The 20007-nt window shown below is 46.3% G+C and overlaps 1 protein-coding gene across 1 annotated transcript in view; it reads right to left on the bottom strand.

Annotated features, from left to right (window-relative positions):
- TNFRSF21 (TNF receptor superfamily member 21) overlaps window positions 1–20007 on the bottom strand; it is a 68476-nt gene that overhangs the window by 24033 nt on the left and 24436 nt on the right. The window contains exon 4 of the mRNA XM_073674105.1: window positions 11344–11609. Coding sequence (XP_073530206.1) covers window positions 11344–11609 — 266 coding nt within the window. The remainder of the gene's footprint in view (window positions 1–11343; window positions 11610–20007) is intronic.

Raw genomic sequence — 20007 nt, 5'->3', positions numbered from 1 at the left:
TTGTGCCCGCTGTACAGTTTGGTGGAGGAAGATAATGCTATGGGCTTATTTTTCAGGGCTCGGCCCTTTGTACCAGTGATGAGAAATCTTAATCCTTCAGCACAAGACATTGTGACAACTGTAGCTTTCAGCTTTGTGGGAAAAGTTTGGGGAGGACTTTTTTCTGCCCAGTGCCCAGTGGAGGGAGGAGAACATGGCCAGACACACAGAGCCTGGAGCTCAGCCCCATACAACATATACACCAGAGATGGTCAGCCCGGCCTCTCCCCAACATCAGTATCTGACCTCACAAATGCTCTACTGGATCAAGGGGGAAAAAAAAAACAAAGATGCCTCCACAATCTTGTAGAAATCCTTCCCAGAAGAGCGGGAGCCGTTATATCTGAGGAGGGGCCGACTCCATAATAATGTCTGTGGATGCAGAATGTAAGGTGAGAAAGGGGGTGTAATGTGGAGGGGGCACATATTTTTGTCCATATAAAATCCAAAAGCTGTAACAGCTGTGAACATAAGTGAAGCTGATAACAGATTGCTTCTGCCATGTCCATGAGTTTTCCAATGACATAAGCTATGGCGGCAGCGGAGGAGAAATAGACAGAATAATGGGCGAAGTGCGTGGCGCTCAGATGCCCCCTCCCCGCTAGCTATTATTCCCTCACAACGTGGGGATTTTGTTGGTACAGAACACGACATTGGTTTTATCTTAATGGTGAAGAAAAGAGCATGACGGGAACATTTCTTTTTGCATTAACATGAGCTGCGATCACGGCGCGAGGAACCAAGGAATGAGACAATATAAGGTGTTTTCTTTGTCCTCTTATTATGAAGGGTGCAGCTCACGATCTCCGCCGTACAATGGGTAACAATGTGCGCCTGGTAAATGAGGTGATTCTGGGTCACGAGCCCAGCAGAGCGCAGTCAATGTTTAACCAGAGCCAGCTCTGAACGCACAAAGCAGAAAAACACACAACAAGGAGAGAACGCCGGAGGCTGCGGGGTACAACAGCGAAACCTGGCTGAGCCTCAGATGACGTCATAGTACAGGATCCACATACACCACAACATCTGGTCACCTATATAGTGTATTTTTAAGCTTACTTTTTATTTTTTTTTTGTCCACATTGATGACATCACTGTACAGTTCTCACAAGAAGAGGCAGCTGTTTTCTTACAAGCCCAGACTAGAGATACGTCTTCTTCCACGTCTAATTTTAGAGGATCAAATATATAGATTTACTTCAGCCGTGTCAGGTTCCCGGATAAATCTCCTTGTATCATCTTACCGAGGAAATGCCGTCACCGTATACTTTCTCATCATTCACGCCCACCGGTACGACCACACGCGACATTCGATATGTCACAGTTACACTTTCCTGCACCACGTGGACTACAAGCTCGTAATGTTATTGCCAAAATCTCGGTTTAAAATATTTATGTAACCGGAGAGCTGAGAACACATAACATCCACACCTCATCCATACCCAACCAGATGAGCAGCGGGAAAAGAAAGGAATCCAGCACCCTGTTTATAGAGTACACCCCGAACTGCGTCACAGAGGTCATCTGGAAGAAGATTAGCTAAAAGTCTCATACACATCTAACTGTTTTCCATAATAAAAGGTCTTGGAGAGTTCAAGTCCCGTATATTTATAAAACTTTCTAATATGTTTACAAAGGAGGAGGAGGAGGGAGATGGAGCTGCAGAATTCCCCTTTCTGTGACTGCATGCTGTGAGAGGGGAGGAGAAGCGACCTGTACAGATTTTGCTTCACACTTAGCGAGCATGGATAAAAAAAAATAAAATGATAAAAAAAAACACATTTACAGAACCTGGGAACAAAAATCACCCCAAATATTCAGGTTATGCACATCTAATACACAACTCTGCTTAAAGTACGTGCTCTCATGAAAAGCAAGAATATGCATGTCCTATTAGGGAGTATGTAGACCACACAGGAGGGCCCCTTGATCAAGACCCCCAACTATGATCCAGAACAGAAAAGCTGGTCAATAAATGCCTCCCAATCCGGTGATCTTAAAGGGTTTAGGGGTGTTAAAAAAAATAGTCACTTATGACATATCTATGGGATAGGCTACAAATTACTGATAGCGGAGAGTCCCAGAGGTGGGACCTGTAGCTATCTCTAGATTGGAGGTCCCAAATTCTGTCCGACCACCAGTGAGTGGAGAGGTGGAGGCGTAAGCGCTGACTCTCTCCATCCACAACTATGGGAGTTCAGAAGAAAGGCCAACAAATACCAACTTCTGTATTAGGAATCGGTCAGTCGGAGTATACGCCGCTACCTCTCCACTCACTGGTGGACGGACGTGATGTAGAACCCCCGATCTGGAGATTTGGGACCAGCATCTATCAGATATTTATGGCATATCATCTGAATATCGTATGTAGGATGCACAGCACTCCGTGTGGTCTGGATGCACAGCACTCCGCGTGGTCTGGATGCACAGCACTCCGCGTGGTCTGGATGCACAGCACTCCGCGTGGTCTGGATGCACAGCACTCCGCGTGGTCTGGATGCACAGCACTCCGCGTGGTCTGGATGCACAGGTAGGGTAATGCCTACTTCTGAGATATTCCCTGGATGGGCCATAAATGTTTATTGTGGGACAACCCCTTTAAAAAGGAACCTGTCAGCAGGATTTTTTTCAAATGGAAGTAGTGGTACGGTTGTATAGGCACTGGTCTACCCAATTATACCTTTTTGTGTTATAAGAAATTGAGCTAGGAAGCCATATGCAAATCAGTGTGCAAGTGCGTTGGGGGTTGTACATTGACACTCCCCCAGTGCACTTCCACCTCGATTTGCATATTGTTTTTTTATGAGATTTTATGATTGGCACATCACATCTCTAAAAATAAAGTTATCATTTTTTTGGTGGGATACAAGCATCTGTACAGCCATACCACTACTTCCACCACTACCCTTTAAGGTGTCATGGTATTACAGGGACGTCTGCCACTAGACTTTCTCCAGACATGTCACCTCTTTTTTAGGATCCTGCAGCATTCGCAGACCTTGCTCTGTGTGTTTACTACGATGCGGGAAGGATTTGGATATTTATAGATCTGAGATCTACGTCTTTGTCTTGGTAAACATCACACCGTCCGCCCCGGGCCGAGAGCTCGGCTGACGGGAGGTGCTTCAAGAATCATCTTCAAGAGCAAATTTCATCCATGCCACATAAAAGAGGCGACCGGAGGTGGTCAATCCCATTCTTAAAGTGGAGCAAACAGAATCAGGAACTCAAGACCCACTCGAGCTACATATTAACGGCAGTGAAAACCACCCTGACACTCTTTTGGCCTCCTTCAGGTTTATAGTGTCTAAGGCTGCGTTCACCAAATGTGCCAGTGGTTTCCCGTAGAGTTGATGTAGCGCAAAGTGAACGTAGCCTAAACATTTCTACAGCAGAGCATCGTATAGGAGTCGCAGGGGATGTAAACTAGGAGAACTCCTACAAATAAGCAGTACTGGGCGGACAGAAGACGGACGATGTCTTCAAGAGTTGCGGTTGTGTGCAGGACCTGGTCATTAATGGCTAGAAGCACCAGGGACGGGGGATCACATCAGGACTGAGAATAAGAGGTTTGATTACAAAGTACTGGGAAATTGGAGCACAATACACATTCATTATTCAGGGTAGGAGCTGCGCTTAGCACATGTCTGCTACTGCCTAGTGCTGCCAGGATAGGTAGTGCCCGCTATACCTAGGATCCAACCGTACCAGCGCCAGAGGAAACACTGTCATGGCAGAGAGCATCTGCTGTACCCAGGTCCCAAATCTGCCAGCACCAGAGCAAATACTGTCAGGGCAGGTAACGCCCACTGTACCCAGGTCCCGAATCTACCAGCAACCAGAGCAAATACAGTCAGGGCAGGTAATGCTCACTGCACCTAGGTCCCAAATCTACCAGCAACCGGAGCAAACACTGTCACGGCAGGTAACACTCACTGTACCCAGGTCCCGAATCTACCAGCAACCAGAGGAAATACTGTCAGGGCAGGTAACGCCCACTGTACCTAGGTCCCGAATCTACCAGCAACCGGAGCAAATACAGTCAGGGCAGGTAATGCCCACTGTACCTAGGTCCCAAATCTACCAGCAACCAGAGCAAATACTGTCAGGGCAGGTAACGCCCACTGTACCCAGGTCCCGAATCTACCAGCAACCAGAGGAAATACTGTCAGGGAAGATACTGCTCACTGTACCCAGGTCCCAAATCTACCAGCAACCAGAGCAAATACTGTCACAGCAGGTAACGCTCACTGTACCCAGGTCCTGAATCTACCAGCAACCAGAGGAAATATTGTCACGGAAGGTAACACTCACTGTACCCAGGTCCCGAATCTACCAGCAACCAGAGGAAATACTGTCAGGGCATGTACTGTTCACTGTACCCAGGTCCCAAATCTACCAGCAACCAGAGCAAATACTGTCACAGCAGGTATCACTCACTGTACCCAGGTCAAGAATCTACCAGCAACCAGAGCAAATACTGTCACGGCAGGTAACGCCGACTGTACCAAGGTCTCGAATCTACCAGCAACCAGAGCAAATATTGTCATGGCAGATAGCACCGGATGTACCCAGGACCCAAACCGACCAGCACCAGAGTACATAGCATAGTGTCAAGGCAGATGGTGCCATTTGTAACCAGGACCCAAATCTATAGCAGACACTACGAAGGATCCACCTAGATAATGTATTAAAGGGGTTGTTCACTTTTGGGGACTTGATTTCTTTAAAAATGTTGCACCATTTAGCTTTTACAGGCTTTTTGTTTCCCTGCACATTCAACTTTGATGTGGTCTGTGGTCATAAATCATCTTAGAGGAGCTCAGAAAACAAAACAGACCACTGCAGCGAGCTGACTGACAGATTCTCAGTTAGCTCATTCCGCAGCCAGCAATATGCAATGTAACACAGTAGCTACAGAAAAGCAAAGCGTGCAAAATTTGTAATGAAACCCAATTGCAAAACTGAATTTTAGACGCCAACTTATGCATTAAAAAAAATAAATAAATAAATAAAAAAATCACAAAAAGGTGGACAAACCCTTTAACACTTTGCGTGCCACATCAGATATTGTCAATGCACTGGAAACAGGACATTTATTACAACCAGGATGTAAATAACAAGAGGGGGATCATTGTTCCGTTATATCCAATTTTATTACAGGAAGACCCTCCATGTATTTTAGGAGTGACCCATGGGGCTTCTGCAGCCTCCTTGTGCTCATACCCCCCCCCCCCCGACAGTGACCCGTGTTAGGTCTTTCTTATCATTGAGCATAGTGATTACCTGTGTAGTATTAAAAGGGATTTTCAAAAATTAGAAAAACATTACTAATTTCTACTAGACACAGCGCCACACCTGTCAACAGGTATTGCGAGGTATTACAACCTAGTCACTTCAATGAAGCTGCCTGGTGTATCCCATAGACAAGGTCAAGTGCCATTCCTGACACATCCTATCCTTGAAGACCCCTTAAGGACCTCTAAAGCTCTTGGAAACAACCAATCTGGTCACAACGTTCAGCAGCAGCTCCTCTTCGTGCTTTAGTTTGCAAATACGAACCCTGGAGACACATTACAAATTTAGAATATTCATTGCGCAGAAAGGACATTTAGGGTCTTCGTCATCTTCCCGAGAAGCCCAATAACTTTTAGATGAAGTGTCGGGGGGGGCGTCTGACGCAGCAGATCTTGGGTTTGTTTTCTCAGCGTCAAGACTTCCCGAGCCCTAGCCAGCTCTCCGAAGAAATGAGCGAGCGGCCTTGTCACGGATGATCAGTGAAATGCAGCATGAAGGAGATGCCCGGAGCCACGGCGTGCCCTTCTTTAAAATAAAAACGATCCGGCTCCTGACAGCTGCGGACAAGTCCCGAAAATTAAAGACTGTGGAGTTTCTGGCCACCAGGTGATGCGAAAAAGGTCAGATGTGTCAAGTCAGAAATGTTTAGAAATGACACATACCGCAGTTACACTGCAAATATAGGGATGTACAAAAAAGAAGAAGGGCCCTCCATTGTGAAGTCAAAACTTGGGGGCTATTCTAGGATGGTCTAAAAAACCCATTCCCTATAAAGGCAAACCCTGTGATGGACGCCCCATCACTAGCCTTAACCTCACATTACATTGTGTCACTTCCAGAGCTGCACTCAAAAATTGTTCTCCAGCTTTATAAAATGGTATTTCCAAAGGAGCTCTCTGCTAATTCAGGGTCTTGATAGGTTTGCCACTTTTGTATTATGGGGCTGAGCCATACACGTACCTTCTGGTCTAGGATTACTGTCGCAAAAGGTCCACTGCTCTGGAATCCCCTCTAGGGAAGTATCAAAACCTGCCACCCCCACCTGCGTATTACAGTCCACTGCTTACAAAATCTACAGCTGGGTGTAACAGGATTCAGTACCCGTACCCAAACTTAAGAGATATTTGATGAGCTGGCTTCATTTAAAAAAAAAAGCGCCTGTGATTATGAGACATCCATTTTAAGGAGGACCTGTCATTTGTCATAAATATGTATTATTTTTACCTGGTGTTAATGCCGCAGTTCTCCTGAATCTGGCGATATTTTTCCGCGCCTCCCCGTTCCTTAGATATGGCCCTCTCTTCTCTGTATGTAAACATTATATATATATATATATATATATATATATATATAGTACAGACCAAAAGTTTGGACACACCTTCTCATTCAAAGATTTTTCTGTATTTTCATGACTATGAAAATTGTACATTCACACTGAAGGCATCAAAACTATGAATTAACACATATGGAATTATATACTTAACAAAAAGGTGTGAAACAACGGAAAATATGTCTTATATTCTAGGTTCTTCAAAGTAGCCACCTTTTGCTTTGATGACTGCTTTGCACACTCTTGGCATTCTCTTGATAAGCTTCATGAGGTAGTCACCGGAAATGGTTTTCACTTCACAGGTGTGCCCTGTCAGGTTTAATAAGTGGGATTTCTTGCCTTATAAATGGGGTTGGGACCATCAGTTGTGTTGTGCAGAAGTCTGGTGGATACACAGATGGTAGTCCTACTGAATAGACTGTTAGAATTTGTATTATGGCAAGAAAAAAGCAGCTAAGCAAAGTAAAACGAGTGGCCATCATTACTTTAAGAAATGAAGGTCAGTCAGTGCGAAAAATTGGGAAAACTTTGAAAGTGTCCCCAAGTGCAGTTGCAAAAACCATCAAGCGCTACAAAGAAACTGGCTCACATGAGGACCGCCCCAGGAAAGGAAGACCAAGAGTCACCTCTGCTTCTGAGGATAAGTTTATCTGAGTCACCAGCCTCAGAAATCTCAGGTTAACAGCAGCTCAGATTAGAGACCAGGTCAATGCCACACAGAGTTCTAGCAGCAGACACATCTCTTCAACAACTGTTAAGAGGAGACTTTGTGCAGCAGGCCTTCATGGTAAAATAGCTGCTAGGAAACCACTGCTAAGGACAGGCAACAAGCAGAAGAGACTTGTTTGGGCTAAAGAACACAAGGAATGGACATTAGACCAGTGGAAATCTGTGCTTTGGTCTGATGAGTCCAAATTTGAGATCTTTGGTTCCAACCACCGTGTCTTTGTGCGACGCAGAAAAGGTGAACGGATGGACTCTACATGCCTGGTTCCCACCGTGAAGCATGGAGGAGGAGGTGTGATGGTGTGGGGGTGCTTTGCTGGTGACACTGTTGGGGATTTATTCAAAATTGTAGGCATACTGAACCAGCATGGCTACCACAGCATCTTGCAGCGGCATGCTATTCCATCTGGTTTGCGTTTAGTTGGACCACCATTTATTTTATAACAGGACAATGACACCAAACACACCTCCAGGCTGTGTAAGGGCTATTTGACCAAGTAGGAGAGTGATGGGGTGCTACGCCAGATGACCTGGCCTCCACAGTCACCAGACCTGAACCCAATCGAGATGGTTTGGGGTGAGCTGGACCGCAGAGTGAAGGCAAAAGGGCCAACAAGTGCTAAGCATCTCTGGGAACTCCTTCAAGATTGTTGGAAGACCATTTCCGGTGACTGCCTCTTGAAGCTCATCAAGAGAATGCCAAGAGTGTGCAAAGCAGTCATCAAAGCAAAAGGGGGCTACTTTAAAGAACCTAGAATATAAGACATATTTTCAGTTGTTTCACACTTTTTTGTTAAGTATATAATTCCACATGTGTTAATTCATAGTTTTGATGCCTTCAGTGTGAATGTACAATTTTCATAGTCATGAAAATACAGAAAAATCTTTGAATGAGAAGGTGTGTCCAAACTTTTGGTCTGTACTGTATATATATGTATAGGGAAGAGAGAGTCATATCTCCGGAACGGAGAGGTGCAAGAATAAAAGAAAAATATCGTCAGATTCAGCAGAACAGCGGCATTTACACCAGGTAATAAAATTACATATGTATGGCAAATAAGCGGTCCCCTTTAAGAAGGCAATGCCATACTTTTTCGGTTTTACTAATACATTAATGATTACTTTCCATGCTTTACCCAATCATTTATATATATATTATGTTGATTAGGTCCAAAAAAATAAAAACTATACTACTTATAGAGCACTGCTCTTCAATCCCTGAAGGCCAAATCAGCTTAGGTTAGTTTCTCCAGACTATCCGGTCTTGCGGGTGGGGTTAGAATGGGGACAGGGAGGCGAGACCAGGGCAGGGGCGCGAGACCAGGGCAGGGTGGCGAGGCAAGGGCAGGGTGGCGAGACAAGGGCAGGGAGGCGAGACCAGGGCAGGGAGGCGAGACCAGGGCAGGGTGGCGAGGCAAGGGCAGGGTGGCGAGACAAGGGCAGGGAGGCGAGACCAGGGCAGGGAGGCGAGACCAGGGCAGGGAGGCGAGACCAGGGCAGGGAGGCGAGACCAGGGCAGGGAGGCGAGACCAGGGCAGGGAGGCGAGACCAGGGCAGGGAGGCGAGACCAGGGCAGGGAGGCGAGACCAGGGCAGGGAGGCGAGACAAGGGCAAGGACGCGAGACAAGGGCAAGGACGCGAGACAAGGGCAAGGACGCGAGACAAGGGCAAGGACGCGAGACAAGGGCAAGGACGCGAGACAAGGGCAAGGACGCGAGACAAGAGCAGGGAGGCAGGATAAAGTTTGAGATAGGATAATGTACATTAGGGCTATGATAAGTAAGGATCGGTTATGAATAGAATAAAAATAAGATATAATAAAGGATAAGGATGTGATAAGGATAGGGAATCAATATCAGCCTTAGAAAAACCCTATAACTTATGAGACCTCAATTAAATTCGAATTACACTCTGTTAAGGCAGCGTGTGCATTGGATGGTAAATGCCACTGGATAAGCCAGGTATATGGAGCATGACCAGATGAAATGCGAACGACTCTGTACTGAACACTACTCAAATTAATGAAGGTTTATTGAGCAGCGCCTCACCATCTATTACAGATCCCACCGCTGCTGTATACAGCTCCACCGCCGTCACCTCCTGCTGGTGTCACTCACTTCATACAATCACATCCCTGCTTGCGGACAAGTTATAATTAATTTTTGGAGAGTTAGAAGTATTTTGAACAGGTCATTTTAAGTTGTGCATCTACATAAAAATGCTTTTAACTGGCAGTGTTACACTCCAGAGCTGTATTCATGATTCTGCCGTTTTTTTTTTACTGTCAAAACTGTGGACAGACATACAAGTCATATATTATTTCTCCTTTCTCCCATACAATATTATTCCTGAGCCGCATTATATTCTGGATCACTTACTTGCTAAATTCCCACAATGTAAATGCACAGACACAAATCAAGCAGGGTGAGTAGATCTTAGAAGCCATAAAAACTGAAAAGCAGAAATGGATAAAATGGTGCTAAAAGGCGTGCCCTCACCAAGAATCAGCCGAAATGTAAAGTTTCTAGTTTACTGCTGTCAGTCAGTGGAGGCCGGTTTCCCATGTAAGGAGTGCAGCGCTTGCAAGCTCTTTTCTACATAGCTTGCAAGTGCTGCTCTGAAGCTGGATCTGGCAAACTGCCTCCGATGCCACCTTTGCTTGCAGCGTGCACAGTTTGGGCCGGCAGCTCAGTGATACTGCTGGTCCAAACTGTCATTCATCAGGAGCGCACTGTTCGCCAGCAAGCAGAAAGCCGGGTGGCCGAGGCGCGGCTCGCTCCTGAAGACAGAAGAAGAAGCAAAGTATCGCAAGTAATTGTCATCACTGGTCCAACCTGTGGGACCTGCCCCGATCCCAGGAATGAAGGGGCTTCAGTGCTGGTGTACTGCTGCAACCCCCTTTAATTTTTCATGCACGGCGGCTGCCATACCACCCGGCCTGGAAGGAAATTGTAGCCGGCCCCATCTGCTGTGCAGATATAAAGATGGGACGCAGCACTACGACCATAATTCACACCCCGGGGATCACAAACGTTGGATCTTACTCAAGCCAAACAGTGCAATCTTGAGCCATACGACAAACCCTCCACCTCTAGCAGCGGAAAAGCCTCCAAAGTAAATCCAGTGCCTATCACAGAATCACATCCCTCCATGACTGTGCCATCCCTGGACCAGGAGCCGCCGGATATAGTCGTCAGCCAAACAGAAAAAGTCCTGCACGGGACAATGATGTGTTACAGCTGGCACCATGGCTCCAATTTATGGACAATTTTGCCAGGACAATTTTTATACAAAACATATGAATATATAAAATAGAAAAAAAATCATATTAAACTCCTAAATAGCTATAAATGTTCTATAAAGTCAACACTTGGTATCATGGAATTTGCATTAACAAGTAACATTTTATAAAAAAAAATAAAAAAAAAATATGAAGAATAATTCCTGTTTGTGGCTACAAGTGTAATCTGAGCAAGGCCTAAAATATGCACTTCCGAAACATAAAATGCACAAGTTGTGCCGAGTTTATACACCTTGTCATTCAAAGTGACGTCTATGCACAGATCACATATTCACCAGAACTGGCGAATACAACAAAGGTATTACCCATAGGCACCAGTTCACTCAGGAGAAGAAAAGAGGGTCCTTTTGACCTTCTATTGGGCTAGCAACTATAGGAAAGCCCTAATATAGTTTTTTCCGGGATTCTCCCGTCCCACCCAGTCTCTACCAGCCAATCTTGTAGACCACTGCAAAGTCTAATTCCAAACAGATCTTTAGATCTCAGAAGCCCCCTTCTCGATGGACACTTTGGCCATGTCCTTAGAGAAGGTTTCAGAGACAGGATGCACTGATGGAGACCATGATTGACAGGTGGGTCTCCTAATCTGAGTGTCTGGTCTGGACATGGACTACAGTAAGGGTTGTGATGGCAGTAGACGTCACGGTACCTGCACGGTATCCTCCATCAGGCCTCGGATCTTCTCCACCACGTCATTCCGTCGGTGCTGACGTAAAGCGCTGATGAGCTTGGCCAGGCTGGCTTCAGGCCCTCGTATAGTCCAGTGCTGTAAGGCTGCGTAAGCTCGCTCGTGATCCGCTGTGTAGCCGTTGGAAAATGCCGCCACCTCGTGCTCATTGGCATTGCAAAGGAACTGATAGATATCTTGCCACTGGCTGCCAACCTGAGCTGCCACCAACTTCAGAATGTCGATACCTGCAGAAAGAATGAAATGATGGTCATCCATGGGGTAATTAATATTCAGATACCCTTGTGCTCCAGATAATGACCATCATGGAGGAGGATCATAAAATCTATTGCTTTCATTTCATTGGCTCAGTATTCCTTTAAAGGGTTAATTCCATATTCATAAGTAAACATTGTCGGGATAGTGCCGGTAAATACAAGCAGTTTTGCAATTTGCTGCTTATTAAAAATTTTTAGCCGTTTTTGAGATATTAAAATTTTTATTTTGTTTATCCCTAGTTGCCTTGGAGACCGACCACCGCTGCTAAACAGAAGAGTGTTCTTTTCTATCGAGCTGTTGAGCACGGTTTTGAAGCTGCCCAGGATCTCTGCAGAACACGGTTACCCCCAATTCCCCAACCCCCAACATCTTTAGAGCAATGTTAAAGAGTAAAGGTGGTCGGTCTCCTGGGCAACGAACTGTAAACAAAAGAAAAATGTTAATATCTCAAGAACGGCTGTGAAGTTTAAAAAAAGCATTAAAATTGCAAAAGTGCTTGTTTTTAAAAGCACTATGGAACAATACCCGTTTGTGAAGATGGTAATACCACTTTAAGTACTCTAAACTCAAAGCAGCCCCTACTGATTCAGTAGTCACAGCAGATACAATAGACACTTTGCAGTTTATTAAAGGGTTTGTGCGATTTTATGGGGAGCAATTCAACCACATAAGTGGCAGGAGCCGCCTGTTAGTAACATCAAAAGAATTGAACCACCTGTAGGTGGCAATTCTGTGGGCGTTGAGAAAATACTGGTACATTGCAACTCTTCCCCCTCAGTAACTGATCAGACAAAAAAAAGGGGTCGGTATTGGGCCATCCTCCGTGATGGCAGAACATTTATCACAGTATGGCTCTGCCCTTAAAGGAAGGGATGCAGCCCTGGGTACCAAGTCTCTCTTGCAAACTGAGGGATGCAGAGTTACTGACTGGTGAATCATTGCAGCATGGAGGAGAGTGCACAGACATTAGTGTAGAGATGGCAGTGGTGTCCGGACTAAAAAAAGTTCCCAGATAAACTTCTAAAAAGTAAAGCTTATGCACCCAATGTTCTGAGATAGTCAGGACTATCAGTGCAGAGAATGTGACGCCGTCAGTCCTGAGTAAACAAAGAATAATTGGATGGCTTTGATTAGAGCAGAGTGGTACGATGCCACAGGGACGGGTTTTATGACCATTATGAATTATTTGTAAAAGGACAGAGTGAGCTTAAAAGATTCAGAGATGCTGAGCGTCGTGAAACTCCACCCAAACCTTCCATCTAGTCTTGTGTAAAGGGGTTTTGGAAACATTTGATAACCTCAATAACATAAAAATCAATGTAGCAAAAAATTAATACAGCTGCGTGGAGGGATAGTCTCATCAGAGATCAACTCTTTCAGAAAGGAGTCACCGTAGAGCAGCTGAGTAACGAGGGTCTGACTCCTGGCACTCCCGGCGCAGATGTGATTCTCCCTCTATGTAGCGCGTGGTGGACTCGTGATTGTCCCTCTATGTAGCGCGTGGTGGACTCGTGATTGTCCCTCTATGTAGCGCGTGGTGGACTCGTGATTGTCCCTCTATGTAGCGCGTGGTGGACTCGTGATTGTCCCTCTATGTAGCGCGTGGTGGACTCGTGATTGTCCCTCTATGTAGCGCGTGGTGGACTCGTGATTGTCCCTCTATGTAGCGCGTGGTGGACTCGTGATTGTCCCTCTATGTAGCGCGTGGTGGACTCGTGATTGTCCCTCTATGTAGCGCGTGGTGGACTCGTGATTGTCCCTCTATGTAGCGCGTGGTGGACTCGTGATTGTCCCTCTATGTAACGCTTGCTGGACTCGTGATTGTCCCTCTATGTAGCGCGTGGTGGACTCGTGATTGTCCCTCTATGTAACGCTTGCTGGACTCGTGATTGTCCCTCTATGTAACGCTTGCTGGACTCGTGATTGTCCCTCTATGTAGCGCGTGGTGGACTCGTGATTGTCCCTCTATGTAACGCTTGCTGGACTCGTGATTGTCCCTCTATGTAGCGCGTGGTGGACTCGTGATTGTCCCTCTATGTAACGCTTGCTGGACTCGTGATTGTCCCTCTATGTAACGCTTGCTGGACTCGTGATTGTCCCTCTATGTAGCGCGTGGTGGACTCGTGATTGTCCCTCTATGTAGCGCGTGGTGGACTCGTGATTGTCCCTCTATGTAGCGCATGGTGGACTCGTGATTGTCCCTCTATGTAACGCGTGGTGGACTCGTGATTGTCCCTCTATGTAACGCGTGGTGGACTCGTGATTGTCCCTCTATGTAACGCATGGTGGACTCGTGATTGTCCCTCTATGTAACGCGTGGTGGACTCGTGATTGTCCCTCTATGTAACGCGTGGTGGACTCGTGATTGTCCCTCTATGTAACGCGTGGTGGACTCGTGATTGTCCCTCTATGTAACGCGAGGTGGACTCGTGATTGTCCCTCTATGTAACGCGTGGTGGACTCGTGATTGTCCCTCTATGTAACGCGAGGTGGACTCGTGATTGTCCCTCTATGAAATGCATGGTGGACTGGTGACAGCAGCATAGAAATACAAGCTGTCACGCTCAGGTTAGGAGAGCCGCCGGCCAGTCCGAGCATTGCGATGGGACTGTGCATCTGGATGCTGGGGCCAAGCCTGATGACGCAGTAAGCAACTGGTTATTGTTGAAGGAAATGCTGGAGAAGCACTGCCTTGCAAGAAACTTGACATCTTCCAAGAGGCCAGGAGGTCTCCCCTTTTTCCAGGAGCCTCTTGAACAACCCGATATCATTCGCGAGTAAAGTTATTTTAAAAGGAATCTGTCTGCCAGCAAGATTTCACACCAAACATTCTTTATGAGCGCGTGTAGCTCTTTCATGGACAAATCCTCCTCCTCCTCCTCCTCCAAATCCTCCTCCTCCTCTCTCTCCCTCCCTCCCCATCAGTGAAATGTTTCGGCAATTAGAAAAGGAATATGGGAGAATAAGAGATTGTTCAAGGATATTGCAGTGAAGGCCGATCTATGTATGATTAGAGGGGGTCGCCCCAAGCGCTGGAGCACCGCAGTCCTTTCACAGCAGTATCCATGCGATTGTGACTATTCCAGGTGCTCTACCACCCAGGGGCAGGGCTGCCTCCCTCTACCACCCAGGGGCAGGGCTGCCTCCCTCTACCGCCCGCGTGGGGAAGGGGGGCTGCCTCCCTCTACCGCCCGCGTGGGGAAGGGGGGCTGCCTCCCTCTACCGCCCGCGTGGGGAAGGGGGGCTGCCTCCCTCTACCGCCCGCGTGGGGAAGGGGGGCTGCCTCCCTCTACCGCCCGCGTGGGGAAGGGGGGCTGCCTCCCTCTACCGCCCGCGTGGGGAAGGGGGGCTGCCTCCCTCTACCGCCCGCGTGGGGAAGGGGGGCTGCCTCCCTCTACCGCCCGCGTGGGGAAGGGGGGCTGCCTCCCTCTACCGCCCGCGTGGGGAAGGGGGGCTGCCTCCCTCTACCGCCCGCGTGGGGAAGGGGGGCTGCCTCCCTCTACCGCCCGCGTGGGGAAGGGGGGCTGCCTCCCTCTACCGCCCGCGTGGGAAAGGGGGGCTGCCTCCCTCTACCGCCCGCGTGGGGAAGGGGGGCTGCCTCCCTCTACCGCCCGCGTGGGGAAGGGGGGCTGCCTCCCTCTACCGCCCGCGTGGGGGGGGGGGCAGCCCCCCTTCCCCACGCGGGCGGTAGAGGGAGGCAGCCCCCCTTCCCCACGCCACCGTGGGGGGGCTCTGACTCTGTATAGTAAGTGGGGGCGGGTGTTTGTCCCCCTACAGGAAGTGAGCGTGAGTCTATGGCCTTCTACAGGAAGTGGTGGTGGGTCTTTGTTCCTCTACACTGGATGTAGGAGGTGGGTCTGTTCTTGTTCTTCTGTCTGTCATATTGCATACAGACATACAGGTCTGCCTACAGATCTTTCAGTTCAGGAAAAGCATGCCATTGGACAACAGAAGGAGTAATATGTACCAGGAAGTATGGGAAAGAAAATTCCAGCACCTACAGTGCTGGCAGAATACTGCGGAAAAACAACCACCCGCTCAAAAAGAGTAAATGGCAAGTTACAGAACATGAAAATCGGCACAGCTTCCTGAATATATTAGACTAATATGTACACCAATGGTAATTGTATTTTGCTGTGGGGTGTGAGAGCAGGCATTTCCACAGGCATGGTGTGTAAGGATAGGTACACTCCAATAAATATCACACAGATATCTCCATATTATAGAAAAATGAATCACAAGTTTGTCCCAATAACTAAAAAATAAACCACAAAGCCCGGCTCAGCTCTCCATATATTTTCCTTGGCCATCTACAGACACTCGATGTTTTCACACAAGGTCGGAGCAGTCACTTCTGGGAAATGACATAAACCCTCCAGGATCCCGGCGCGCAGGAGCCTCATCTGTCAGATTCTGCGGCTGCTGGAAGGATCTGCGCTGAAACTCATTCAAGGTTTGAGCCAAATTGTTAGATTTATTGGACGACGCGAAGGAAATAAGAACGGAGTGTAAATGTCAGAGCGAAATGTTCTCCTGTCCTTACAGGTAACAGTCTCATCAGGAATCCGCATCGGGCGCGAGAGGGGTCAGCACCAAATGTAATATTCTACATTGGTGGGGGTCCTAAGACCGGGGGTCCTAAGTGCCATGATGATGGAGATACAGTGGGCATTCATGACACTCAGTACAGGAGGCGCTCGTTGTTTAACCCCTTCCCAACATAAAAAAATAATATATATCCCTAAAAAACATCCCATAGCCCAAAGCAGGGACAACGCAGTCAGGGGGCAACGTCTTCCTGGAATCACCCTCCATCAGATGTCATATAGAGAAGTGCGGTCCATCACTGCACAGAACACGTCTCCTCCAGAGTCCAGTGGTGGCGGCTTTACACCACTCTACTGGACGCTCGGCATTGTGCTTGGTGATGTACGGCTGCATGCAGCTGCTCGGCCATGAAGCTCCTGGCGGGGGCGCAGTGTTTATGCTGATGTTACCACTAGAGGACTCTGCAGTTATGGAGTCAGCAGAGCGGTGGTGGCTTTTCTGCCCTCTGCCCTCAGCACTCGGTACGTGGCGATGTCGTCCTATTACACGTCACTTTCTCTGGGGATTTCCTGCTCTAAATCGTGCAGTCCATACATCTACACAGCCCTGCACCCCCACGTCTGAAGCTCCGTGCAGCTGGTTCAGACTTGCTCCATCCACGCCAGGAACGTGCCCAGCAAATCAGCCAAAAAACATCCAGCATGGGCGCTCATAACACCCTCGCCCCCGGGGGACGGTATATAATAGCTGCTGCACATCATAAATCCTGGCAGAGAGGACAAACAGCAAACTGCTCTGCTAATGAGGGGATGGAGGGGCCGTTACTGACCCCATTCAGCAGCCGGCAGTGCTGGGCCGCAGGGCACAATGGCCGCTCTGGCGGTAAGTTATGGCAGCACATCACCTAGAATCCTCTGTCCTAGAAACAATCAATATTCTGCCGGCACTACACAGAAATTTGCTAAATTATAGAACTTTTTGCAATGATCGCTGTGAACCTCGCTTAGAATATAGTCACAGAGCTTTTTGCAATTAGTTTTTCAAGAGGAATCCACTCCATGAAATTCTGCCTTTTCAGTATTTTCGAGGCTTTTTTTTTTTTTTTTGCAACATTTTGGAGCAGGTTCCTCAAAGAAATGACATGTCAATTCCTACCCCCCTCCATGGTCGGGGGGGGGGGAACAGCAAAGTGGATTTTCCATTGAAAAAGGAAAAGATGATATATAGCCGATTTTGGAGCAGATTTGCCTCAAAATCCTCCACTAAAAAAAGACTCAGTGTGAACCCAGCCGTAGAGGAAACGGTGGTCCTGGCAGCTCAAGCAGAGGATCAAACAGCAGGATCAGGGCTTCTGGAAGTAAAAGTTAATCTCCGACTGCAAGCGGAGGTCATTAAAAAATGTGAAAAACTTAACGACAAGGAGACATTAAAAAAATTGCAAAAAAAAATATTTACATTATGCAATGACTTTAGCGGAGACTGATGGGGGTAAGTTGGCAGCAAGCTTCAGGACTTTAACCCTCCTGGGGTCATCACAGACTATCTTGGGATTTCTACTATTACTGGATCTGCGTGTCAGTCTTCACTGCAGAACTGTCATTCTATTCAGGATCCAGCAATATCAGGATGAGCAAAGCTTCTCATGGTGACTGGGATATATTTTGCTGTAATTCAGAGTTAACCCATTAGATCCCGGATGGAGGATACCTCGTCGCTGCAGGAGGTTACGAACTCAATAGCTGATTTATTTATTTTTTTATTTTTTTTTTCAGACGTGCGCTGGAGATTCAGTGCCGCTAGATGGACGACCGCCTGCAGTTTCCCTTTTTCCATGGCAACCACCGATAAGATTATATAATTTTTTTAATTATTTTTTTTGTTAAATTTCCCACTTATTCTAACAGTTTTCCAAAATAGTAATGATCTCGGAGTCGAACGTGCTGGACGGAGAGTTTTTTTACGCTTTTTTTTTTGACTTGCAGTATCCAATAAAAAAGAAAAATTTCCCAAATTAGTTAAAAATTTGCGTAAAACAAACAATTTTTCTTTATTTTTGTCTTTAACCATTTTACAACTTTTTAGAAGAAAATGTCACGCAAGTGTGGGAAAAATTACGGAAATACATAAAAAGATTACAAGAGGCTGGAGAACATTTGCGCAAAATAGTTTGTTACTTATAAAAAAAAGTCACAATTGATGCAACAGCCGAAAACATCAAGGAATCCTAAATCCTGTTCGCAATGACGAACATAGAAAAAAAACACACAGGTAAACATATAGAAAAGTTTTTGTTTTTTTTTAAAGGTGAAAAATTAAAAGTATAAGGCGGAAATGAAAAACAGGCTAAAGAGCATCAAAATACAAAAAAAAGGCGGTGCAAATGCAATAATGAATCAAGGCCCGATACCTAGAAGTAATAAAAACAAGAAAAGATAATGAAAACATCCAAAACTATGGGGAGGGGAAGTCTATATTGCCTACAACAACCACCTGATTACATACAATGCCGAAAACATCACAAAAAAAAGGCTAAAACCTTCGTCCCTTCTCCGGCTGTCAATCAAGCAAGAGAAAGGCAGAGATTGATCCAATACAAGTAAGTGGGACGGTTCACTGAGCTATTGGGTGCACAGAGCTTAGTTTGAACAGTCATTTTGGGCTGACAGACTCCCTTTAAGGGGTTATTCCCGTTTTTATACATGGGTGTCATTGAATAGAGCTTGTAAATACAAGCAGTTTTGCAATTTACTGCTTGTTAAAATTTTCAGCCGTTCTTGAGATATTAACACTTTTTCTTTTGTTTACCTCTCGTTGCCTTGGGAGACCGACCACCGCTGTTAGAGAGAAAGTGTAGTGCTTAAAGCTCTTCTCTATTGACCTTGTAGGCATTGTTTTGAAGTTGGCTAGGGTCGGTGGAGCGTGCTGTTACCGCCAAATTCCAGCCAGCTTCTGCCCAGTGCTTACAAACTAGATAACAGTAGTGGTCGGTCTCCAAGACAACGATTTTGTAAACAAAAGAGAAAAGTTTTAATATCTCAAGAACGGCTGCAAATTTTAATAAGCAGTAAATTGCAAAAGTGCTTGTTTTCACAAGCTCTTTCCAACAGTATCCATCTCAGAAGATGAGAAGAACCCCTTTAAGGCCGGGTTTCAAGCTATATAACTACACAAGGCTGATGTATGCTTCAGTTGTCTTCTACATGGACCTTAGTAGGTCGCACACCCAAGCAATATGATCAGGAGGCCCCTGGGACCAATCAAGTGGTTGGATTTTCACTAATGATTATCTGAAGATCAGTAGTGCTTTGGTGACTTCAGTCGTCCGGTGATGTCATCGGTTACACATTTACAGCCGATCTAGGTAATTACATTAATTATAAATCATTTGGCGCCTGCTGCGATCACGCCTCATTAGTGAACATTACATTACACAAGGCAATTAACGAGAGATTTACAAAAAATAGTGTTATTCCCTGCAAGCTGATCCGCTGTGTGAAGTCTATACAGAAATGACGACCCTATATATTAGAAAAAAATATATGTATTTTTTGCTTACAAGCGAGTTCAAAAAAGTCAAGGAGGTGTGTAACCTTTAACCTTAGCTCAATTAACTCAATTAATTATTATTTTTTTTAAATAATTCTGTATGAACAGATAGTTTAAATAAATCTGCCCCATAAGGTTTGGCCAGAGCGTTCCTTAAATAAATTATCTATACCAACGTGTGCCCCCTAGCAATCATGCATTAATGGCCTAGATAAGGACAGGAAAACCCTACAAAACCCCTCTAATTTAGCGTCAAAAAATAGGAAAAATAGG

This window comes from Phyllobates terribilis, unplaced genomic scaffold, assembly GCF_046119375.1.
Source record: "Phyllobates terribilis strain yellow unplaced genomic scaffold, ASM4611937v1 Scaffold_3__8_contigs__length_932513732, whole genome shotgun sequence".
Classification (NCBI taxonomy): domain Eukaryota; kingdom Metazoa; phylum Chordata; class Amphibia; order Anura; family Dendrobatidae; genus Phyllobates; species Phyllobates terribilis.
Note: the sequence above shows the minus strand (reverse complement) of the source record. Positions and strands in the feature narration are given on the sequence as shown.